This window comes from Schistocerca cancellata, chromosome 8 (genome assembly GCF_023864275.1).
Source record: "Schistocerca cancellata isolate TAMUIC-IGC-003103 chromosome 8, iqSchCanc2.1, whole genome shotgun sequence".
Lineage (NCBI taxonomy): Eukaryota > Metazoa > Arthropoda > Insecta > Orthoptera > Acrididae > Schistocerca > Schistocerca cancellata.
In genome coordinates, this window is record NC_064633.1 from 556,077,828 (window position 1) to 556,088,287 (window position 10,460).

At 36.3% G+C, this 10,460-nt stretch overlaps 1 protein-coding gene across 1 annotated transcript; it reads left to right on the top strand.

Annotated features, from left to right (window-relative positions):
- The first annotated feature begins 673 nt into the window (after positions 1–673).
- On the top strand, positions 674–10,233 carry LOC126095176 (cilia- and flagella-associated protein 97-like). The gene is made up of 2 exons (XM_049909910.1): positions 674–1,678; positions 9,992–10,233. The coding sequence occupies exons 1-2, from the start codon at positions 884–886 to the stop codon at positions 10,058–10,060; spliced, it is 864 nt and encodes a 287-aa protein (XP_049765867.1). The 5' UTR covers positions 674–883; the 3' UTR covers positions 10,061–10,233.
- The last annotated feature ends 227 nt before the right edge of the window (positions 10,234–10,460 follow it).

Genomic DNA, 10,460 nt, shown 5'->3' on the forward strand with positions numbered 1-10,460 from the left:
TTATCGTTGTTAGTTACTCTGTTCCATTACTCCAACTTCGGTATCGTAAAGAATGTGACGTGATGTCCAATACGAATACTCTCTGAAGCTGAAGTTACAGTCTAGTGTGAATCGACCTTACTACTTCAAAGATAAATCGCATTAATAATAAAATTAAAATTGAACAAATAATGAGAAAAAACAACGGCTGAAGTTCCAAATTTGTTGAATGATATACATAGAAAGGAAACCATAACTTTTTTCACCACAATAAATTATTTTACGCGTTTTTTCTGAGAGCAAAGCGCTCCTGGTGCGAGAAGCAGATAATACATAGAAAAAGCTGTCCAAAATGTATTTTATCCACAATGGATGCAGTTGAACTCTGTGACTGTTCGTTTATAGGTTGTAGAATAATACCACTACCAGTCAATAGAAGATGACATAAACTAAATCACCATCTGTTGTCACTGGCAGCGGTTATTATTACACCCTAAAAAGCTGTCCTTATATTATGAGCAAACTATATTTTCTACCGTAAGTGTAAAATGAAAACACTGTTGGACGTTGCCAAGACACATATGATTCTTGCAGCCTGAAATGAAGTCTTGCGGCAGGTTATAAAATAATGAGTATAGCACTATCGAAATGCATTGGGAAGAATTGCCACGTTCCGTTCGAGAGTCGACTTTTGATAATGCTTTGTTATGTGTATCAACAAACAGAGCTTCCAGATAGTATTTTGTCACTTGTTTTAAATGGGAGGTAGTGTATTTAGGACGATTAAGTATATTTGCTGATCGTGTTTTTCTAATGTTTTCTAAGATTTTTGCTAGTTTGATGTACTGGAAAATTGCCACGTCGCGTGAATTTTGAATTAATTAATTTATTCATTGATTGAAAGATGTCAATCCATGCTGGTGGTGTGTCTCTCCAAGAAACTGCAGAAGTATTGACGAATCTTCGTATTGGGCAGGAGATGGAAGCAGTTGACGATTTCTATGATAGCAATGCTAACACTATGTGCGGAGCATCACAAAAAGGTGATTCTAAGCTACAGGGCAAATGTGATAACAGACATGAGCGCCCCAAGTTTAGTGCGAAAAAGGTCACGATAAACATTGCAGATGATGCAAAGTGCAAAACTACGCGTGCAGGCGCAGTTAAAGATCTCATGAACTGTATAGCGTTTCAGAAAGAACCTGATGAATTCAATGACGACGAAAGAACTTCGCCAGATTTCTTGAGTACAGACACTTCGTCGGATGTAACAGATGTTACGCCACGTTCCACAACCAGTGGTTGTTCTTCGCTATCAAGATCAGAAGAAAGCAGGGAAAGCCGTAAAAAAATCACGGAGCGTTCCCACAGTAGTGATGCTGAAAGAAAAGAGGAGAAGAAACCAGTACATACACTGAGGTTTTTGAGAGAAGTATTGGATAGTACAAACGCCGAGACAGTTGATCGAAATAATGGTGCAACACCTAAACGAAAACCTGTTATTTGTAAGAACATGACGTTTTCAAAGGATCAAGTAAGAAAAATTGATAGAGAGAACCAAATTTTACTAAGAAAGATAGAAGCAAATTTCAATAGACGCCCAAAATGTCCAACTACATCAGCACCACAGCGTCCTAGGCTTTCCAGTTCAGCTGTTAATAGGCAAAGGTCGCAGAAAAAAATTGCACAAGACAACTTAGTAAGTCATTCATAATACCACCTTACTACTTCATTTCAATTTCTGTTGGTTGTAGATAGATGACGGAACTTTAGTATAGGTTTTCCGCTGTTACTGAAGTACTCTGTTGAGAAGCAGAATTGGCAGATACATATGTAGCATGATATTGCATTTAGTTAGATGCCTTTGGTGTTAATAATATGACTCACGGACTACAAAAGTTACACAATAGATGTACTTGCAATTGTCTTTTCAAGGTCAGTTTTTCGGGTACTAGTATTATACAACATGAGATGTATTATTACCCAGAGTATCTGCTGAGTTACATTGTGCATGAAGTGCATTTGCAGCAAGTGAGATTAGTTGGAATACAGTAGGCACATGATTACAAATAACCTGACATGCCATCAGTCTATGTTCATTCTTATGTCATAATCCTATGGGGTGTTGTTCATTTCCCACATGCTTTCTGTTACACAAACATCTCATTACGATGAAATGTTCAACAGGTACCCGACTAGACATACTCATAATTACCAGGCAGTTGTAGCCTAAGATACATGAATTCTGATTGTTGCACATGGGGAATAATATGGAATATCCATAAAAAGAGATGAACCCCCTGAGTGTACAAAACTTGTTTACTGTATTGTTTTGTTTCTCATTCTGAGGACTCATTTGATGCATCTCTTGAATGAATTAACTGGACCTTCAGTACTGCTACACCACTTCTCAACGAGACTGACAACGTTCAGCCAAAACTAGGCCTCAGGCTATGCTGCAGAGCAGTATGTCACCAACCAAGATGCCATATCCACATTCACTAGCTTTGTCAGCCTTTAACCAAGTTTTCACTTTTCAACATAGCCTATACCTTGGACTATGCTACAGTTCAGTCTGTCACAAGCTGTGTGCCGCCCCCCCCCCCCCACTCCCCACCCCACCAAAAAAATACCCTGTGTGTGCAGGTACTATGTCCTAAGTGTCGTCATTATGTTGTGGAATCAAACTGATATCCAATACCTGTAGATTCAGTTGTCCCCATCTTTCCATATTAGCCTATAGTGTATTTGTGTGAGTGGTTCAGGGCTTGTTGACCCTACTGGCACCAAATATACATGCTGATACATGACATAACAATGTTACAGCGTGTGATGTTATGTGTGCCCAAATAGAGCTGGAACAGAGTGTAACAAGTGTGAGTGTGAAATCTTACTTGTGGTAACATACTGATCAGTAGCATGTCCTAAGGTCTAAGATAGATAGAATGTAAATATAATGTCATGATCACAACTGTAATTCGTGTTGTGGTGTCTATTTCACACATGTTGGATTTCAGTAAGAGGTTATGTCTACCATTTTTATGACATCATGGTTCAAAGTACACAAGTGGTATCAGTAAGTCTAACATTTTCTTCTTAAACTCTGGGAATAATTACAACAAACTACACCCAGTTGTGCTGTTTCTTCTAGCCAAACCTTGTTCTCCTTCGACAGCACCTCCTCCCCTAAGCCCTGTACTTACTTCCATTACCAAATTAACTATTCCCTGATGCCCCACAGCATGTATTTTATCTACCTAGTTTAGTTACTTTGTGCTATAAATTTCTCGTTGATTTGTCACCTGTGGGAGAATTATAAAGTCATCAGCAAATCCCAAAGACTTTTTCTTATCCCAAAACTTGAATTTCTTTCCCAAGTTTCTTCTTGGTTTCCTTTAATGATTTCTCTGATTAACAACCCTATCCCACTACCTTTTCAGCTACTGGTTCCCTTTCATATCCATTGATTCTTATAACTGCACTCTGGCTTTGGCACCAGTTTAATTAACTTTTTCGTTCCTGCATTTTAAAGTTGCTATGTTTCAGTCAATGTGGGCAGTCTTGCCTTCTTTTATTTTATCTCCTGCTATAATTGATAGGCTCTGTATTGTCTCACACGTTGCTACATTTCTACAAAACCCAAATTGCTCCCCTCCCCCTCCTTTTACATACTATTAAATGAAATTTTCTACAGAAACCAAACTGACACCCCCCAAACCCCCCCCCCCCTCCCCATCTGCCTGCCCTCCATGATTGTCTTTTAGCAGTCATTCCATTCTATTTGTTAGTATTTTGCAGCAGTAAATTGTTAAAGTAATAGTTCAGTGCTACTAACAACTGTTAGCAACAGTGATTATTATTTTGACTGCCTGACAGTGGTTTTTGCAGGGTTTGTTCTCTCAAGAAGTAATTCAGGTAAAATATCTTAAGCACTAGATTAACATTGAAAATTGGAAACAGAAAAATGTCAGGTTTGTTGAAGAAGTTGTATTCAATATCAGCAAAAATTAACGAGCAAATAATTTCCACTATGTAGTACTAATCAGGGTGGGGAAACAGGGAATTAACTTAAAATGTTTACTGTTGAATATAATAAAAGTTGAACAAAATGTGTTTTAAAAGCTATATTTTTGGGCACTTGGATAAAATGTAACTAACGGCCAGCCTATGATGAGATGAATTTCAGAAACTGTCGAAACCAATCCTCATATGCTCCCTGTCTCTGGAGTTGTCAACTGGCCTGCAGCATTTGTGTCTATAAGACTACATGTTGTGCCTCATGCAGTTTGAGAAATTCGAACTCATAGTGAGGACGTGTGTTTGGCTGTGAAATTTTCATTTTTTCCCTCTCTCACAGGGCTTCCTTGCAACTACTGCATTTTGATTCTCGGACAAACACGCCTTCAGTATAGCTCTCATACTGCTGTGCAAAACTTCAAGTAGTCTTGGCAAAGTTTGTTGGATCTTCTTTATACACACATGACTGTTAAACAGCTATTGTAATTAGTTGTACAGCAAAGGAAGGGGGGTATCCTTTTGGGAATTGGGGTAGGTGTCTGGCAGATATACTGCAGTTAAGTTTTCTTTGGGCTTGGTGTTGAAACTGCCCATTTCCACAGCTCCGTAGGGATTATGTAGGAAAGTGACAGAAAAATTTGCAGGCTTGCTGTGGTAATTTTCTGTGAAGATTTGCATCTGCTATGGCTACGTGATGGCTCTACGCTATTGCACCGAGGAAACAGAATGGGGCCATTCTGTGCCAAGTGGTCTAATATCGAGAAATGTTCCCACATGACCATCATGGATTTTGATGAAATTTTGTATGAACATTCACACATGTTCTCAACGAACACTGGTAAAGCTTCAGTTTCAGAAATTCAATACTTGCAGAGATATAGTCACTTGTTTGAAACCATAGCACAGCTTCCAATAGTGCATCCTTGAACTTTCAGCAACTTTGAGATGAGATATCTCTGTAAGTATTTGCATGAAAGAAACAAAACTTGGCCATCTTATACAACTTTTAGAACTCTTTAAATTAAAATATTAAGAAAAGGATTTCTGAGCAATTTTCATATAGATAATTTGAAGCAAAGTAGGGAGAAAAAATAGCCGTTTAAAAAAAATGCGAACTTTAGTTTTTTATATCTCCAAAAGTAATTGTGGGGTGTACATGAAACTTTGCACACAATAACTCACCAGCACAAGACCTTAGAATATAAAATTTCATTTCCTATTGCTTTCCATTATTTCACAAATCTAGGGTGAAGTTGACGATTTTTCAAAAAGTGCTAAAAATGGGTATTTTTAGTAAAATTTTTCAAAAAGTGTTTTCTCCAAACTCTTCTAAACTATGGTCATTAGAAAGAGCATATTCTAAACTATCTAGAAAAGTGGATTTGGTTTTGCAATGCAAGCATATAAGGCCCTAAAAAGTAGCATCATCAAAGAGGCGCACTGGAAGTTTGAGCACATTTTTCTGGCACTAAAATTATACCTGAAACCTTTTATTATGCCTAATAAATGTTTATTAGTGCCTTGAATAATTGAAATAAAAAGATCTGGTAAATAGGCAATGAGACTGTCAGAATAACGTGAAAACTACCTATGAGAAGTAGCCCTTCTGCTTTTATCGTAAGTGTTCATCTGCATAAAACTCGCCCTATTTGTGAGAGAGAGAGAGGAAGAAGATAGATCATAAAGAATTCAATGAATAATAGCTTCATATTTTTAGTACTTCTCAAAATTGTAAATATTTACAAGTAGAAAATGAAGACCTAATTTTTGGATTCAATTGTATAAAACATTTTTCCAAAAAAGAATCTGTTTGCTTGAATCATGCATCAAGTGATGTAAATTTTCCAATCAATATTGCAGAGATTTTAATTCACTAGGTGTTGTAACCTGTGAATTATTGTCTTAAAGTTATTACGGAAACATGTGAAATTGGTTGGTTAAATTTAAATTTTGTATTTAATCACACTTAAATGTAGCCTACTACCTTGGTAAATACTTAACCACTAGTTTCACAGAGAAAATTCACAAGATTCACTGTTTATAGAAAATATAATGGCAACAACTACTTTAACAATCAGTTTCATTATTGTGAGCCTTGTTTGAACAATCAGTATTTCAGTGGTGTGTTTGAAGCATCGTGAGTGGGTTCTCTTGACTAAGTGTGGCTTGTTAAGTGATTCGTAAGACCATCAAAGTTTGTAATCTAATTTACAAAAAATTGTTTTGATTGTGTCTTTTATAGCATATATCTCTTATTAGATTTTTTTATTGGCATTATACATTGTGTATAATTTCATTCAGTAGTAATTTGTCTGAAATTTAAGCAGATTATAATTTGCACTTAGAGGCCAAATACATTATTTAGTTACTGATTAGATATGGATGCAGAAGGGAACAGCATACCTTCATGCTCAATTGGGCAAGGAGATAGTGGAACAAAGTGTCACGTCACTTTCTTTGCCAAAAAAGCTGCTTTAAAATGGTTTGCGGATTTTAGTGATGAGGAAAAAGAGTTGTTGGTCTGACGTTCTGAAGCAAAGCTGGACAATACCTCTCAAGTTTGCCTACACTATGAAGCCCTGTTTTTGACACAATATGAGAGGTTACAAAAAAAATGCTTCAATCCCTTTGGGAAGGTGAATCATAATGTTAAGGCAGGAATTCGCACTCTTGATACTGAAACAGCTAATAAGGCTTCTGATATGTTGAAGAAGCAGCTTGTTAATAACATAAAGCCAGGTCAGAAAATTTGTCCGGCTTGCAGGACTAACTTAAATAAACACTTGGACGAAGCTTTATCGGCTTCATCATCACATTCTGATGAGGACTTTACACCAAAAGAAGAATTAAATAGTAGCTTATTGTCTGACGGTATTTCACCCCTGAAGAGAACAGTAAGCTACAGAGATAAGCCCCAATATGTGAAGAAGAAAATTCAAAAGGCTCAAAATGTGATTAAAAACAGAATTGTAAATGCAATGGGAGTAAACCGACAAATTGAAGATGCTAGTGAAATTAAGGAATGTGGAAACTGTGCCGACTATGCACATTTGCTGACTGAACTGAAAGCCAAGATACAGAATGCATTTCATAAAGAACAGATGCAAATTTTAACCTTGGCACCTGTAAGTTGGACAGTCAGACAAACAGCAGCTCAGTTCGGCATGTCCGAAAGAATGGTGAAGAATGCTCGGAAGCTTAAGGCAGAGAAGGGCATTCTGGCACTTCCCGAAAATAGGCAAAGCAGGAAATTACCAGAAGAAGTTGCTAGTAGAGTGCGAAATGTTTTTGAAGATGATGAGTATAGTAGGGTGTGCCCTGGAAAAAGAGATAGTATTTCAGTTAGACTTTTAGATAGAAAGACATACATGCAGAAAAGATTGTTACTTTGCAGTTTACAGGAAGTGTATGTTATCTATAACAATATAAATGGTCCAGAAATAGGGTTCTCAAAGTTTTGTGAACTTAGACCCAAATGGTGTGTAACAGTAGGATCAGCTGGAATGCATGCAGTTTGCGTCTGTGCAATTCACCAACATGTTAAGCTTATGCTTAGCAGAGCTGGTATACGTGAAAATTATAAGGAGATTCTCAGCAAGGCAGTTTGCAGTTTGAACTCCAAACAGTGCATGCTACATTACTGTGAAAGGTGTCCTGGGCCCGAAGCTATAGCATCTGAAATTGCCACCTATTTCCTACGTCATGAGCCACAGGAAGTTATTGTGTTTAAGCAATGGATACATACCGATCGGGCCACACTGGACACGAAGCAAATGGTAGTGGATGAAATTATTGAAGATGTAAAAAATAAAATATGGAGTCTGTCATGCCATCATTACATTGCCAAGCATCAAAGCTTGCATCTTAAAGGCCTTAAATGTCATCTGAAAGACAAAGAGCTTGTTGTCCTAATGGATTTTGCAGAAAATTATTCTTTTATCATTCAGGATGCTGTGCAAGGCTTCCACTGGGACAATAGTCAAGCAACAATTCATCCATTTGTTATCTACTTTCGTCAAAATGAGAAAGTAGAATCTTTAAGTTTTTGCATTATCAGTGATTCGGCATGACACTATTACAGTTCACATTTTTATCAAGGAGCTCATCAAATATATAAAAGCACGGTTTGCACAGATATCCCACATTCATTATTTCAGTGATGGCTCCAGTGCTCAATATAAAAATTTCAAGAATTTCCTAAATTTGTGCTATCATAAGAGTGATTTTGGAATGACAGCTGAATGGAATTTTTTTGGTACTAGTCACAGGAAATCACCTTGTGATGGGATTGGAGGTGCAACAAAGTACAATGAGAGAGAGTGGGGGAGGGGGGGGGTGACAATTAAGAAATAACATTGTTTCTATTTTTATTCTTTTGCTATTCGGACTTAAGCTAGGTCCTATTCATCAGGACTTCTTATTTCACTTATCCCAGACATTAATAAACATGTATAAGGCAAAATAAAAGATTTCAGGTATAATTTGAGTGCCAGAAAAATGTGTTCAAACTTCCAGTGCGCCTCTTTGATGATGCTACTTTTTAGGGCCTTATATGCTTGCATTGCAAAACCAAATCCACTTTTCTAGATAGTTTAGAATATGCTCTTTCTAATGACCATAGTTTAGAAGAGTTTGGAGAAAACACTTTTTGAAAAATTTTACTAAAAATACCCATTTTTAGCACTTTTTGAAAAATCGTCAACTTCACCCTAGATTTGTGAAATAATGGAAAGCAATAGGAAATGAAATTTTATATTCTAAGGTCTTGTGCTGGTGAGTTATTGTGTGCAAAGTTTCATGTACATCCCACAATTACTTTTGGAGATATAAAAAACTAAAGTTCGCATTTTTTTAAACAGCTATTTTTTCTCCCTACTTTGCTTCAAATTATCTATATGAAAATTGCTCAGAAATCCTTTTCTTAATATTTTAATTTAAAGAGTTCTAAAAGTTGTATAAGATGGCCAAGTTTTGTTTCTTTCATGCAAATACTTACAGAGATATCTCATCTCAAAGTTGCTGAAAGTTCAAGGATGCACTATTGGAAGCTGTGCTATGGTTTCAAACAAGTGACTATATCTCTGCAAGTATTGAATTTCTGAAACTGAAGCTTTACCAGTGTTCATTGAGAACACGTGTGAATGTTCATACAAAATTTCATCAAAATCCATGAGGGTCATGTGGGAGCCTCTAGACCACTTGCATGGAATGACCCAATGAATTACTGTGACCTACAGATAACCAAACAAATCCAAATTACACAGTGCTTGGTAGTGTCACAGTGTTTTCCATTGCACTCAGCAATACTAAATCTGTAATTTGGTAGCATATCAGACTTTTATTTCAATAATGAACAAAAGGTCTGTACCCCATATTCCAGGGGGGAGGGGGGGGGGGGCAAGTGACCACCCTTGCTGCCCCTAAGACATTTTGTCATATATGGCAACTAGAATGGCAAAAGTGTAGAATAGTAATGGAATAATCCTTTGTATAAAACAATATTTAGGCAACTGAGTTGAACATTTTGTATTCTCGGCTATGAAAAGGATAAAAAAAAGGTGATCTCTGTTACTCACAGTCGGTAGAACATATATTCAAGGCAGTTGTAGCAACTACTGTTGCCCATGGCAGCTTGGTTGAAAAGGGATAACACTTACTAAATTTGAAAGACTTCTATAACCATATTTCTTACATTTATATAGATGAAGAGTAAAATGCAACTCCTGGTCAATAAACATTATTCATAAAGAAAGAGGGAGGAGTAGACCAATGAATAATGCTTGAAAATTAGTCACCTAATCACTATGTGCTAATGAAAAAAATATTTCTATTTTTTTCAGCTTCATTTGTAATGCCTATAAGCTTATTAATGTCGTCCAAGATGATGATATTATGCATTTTATTGAATTACAGTTATTGTCCTGTGCATATGTTTACTGACAAGCTGTTTTTGGAAATGTGATTTTTAATAAAGTGCTTTCTCTTCTTTTCACAGACGTTACTAAAAAAAATTGAATGTGTTAAAAGCACCATCAGTGCAAGAGTCAGCGTACGAAAGGTTTGACAATAGATTTTGTGATTTTTGTTTGGATTTTCCTCATAGCCAGTGTACAAATTACTACAGTCAAGTGAAGATTATATTTTGTAATTTTTTGTATTCTAGTCAAATCCAGGAAGTATAGGTGAATGTACATATATTTTATACAATATTTTTGAAAAATATATTTATATATCTCACTCATGTTTTATCAATTTATGTAGATCTATGAATAGTTGTTCCCTTTTTCTAAGAAAATAATACTTGATTAAAAAGTATTATACCCTGTGTAAAGAAAGTGCTCAGCTTTTACAGCCATTTTAACTAAATGAATGGATAGAGAGGAATATTAGATACTAGTCATCAATTTCCACCAGTGACATAGGAAACTTGCGACAAATGTGAACAACGTCGTAACTGTAATGTG

What these genes read in the sequence shown, in the direction of transcription:
- LOC126095176 (XM_049909910.1), top strand. Translation starts at nt 884, where the DNA reads ATGTCAATCCATGCTGGTGGTGTGTCTCTCCAAGAAACTGCAGAAGTA. An exon ending in AAATTGCACAAGACAACTTA is followed by an intron (nt 1,679 to 9,991) that starts GTAAGTCATTCA and finishes TTCTTTTCACAG; the next exon opens with ACGTTACTAAAAAAAATTGA.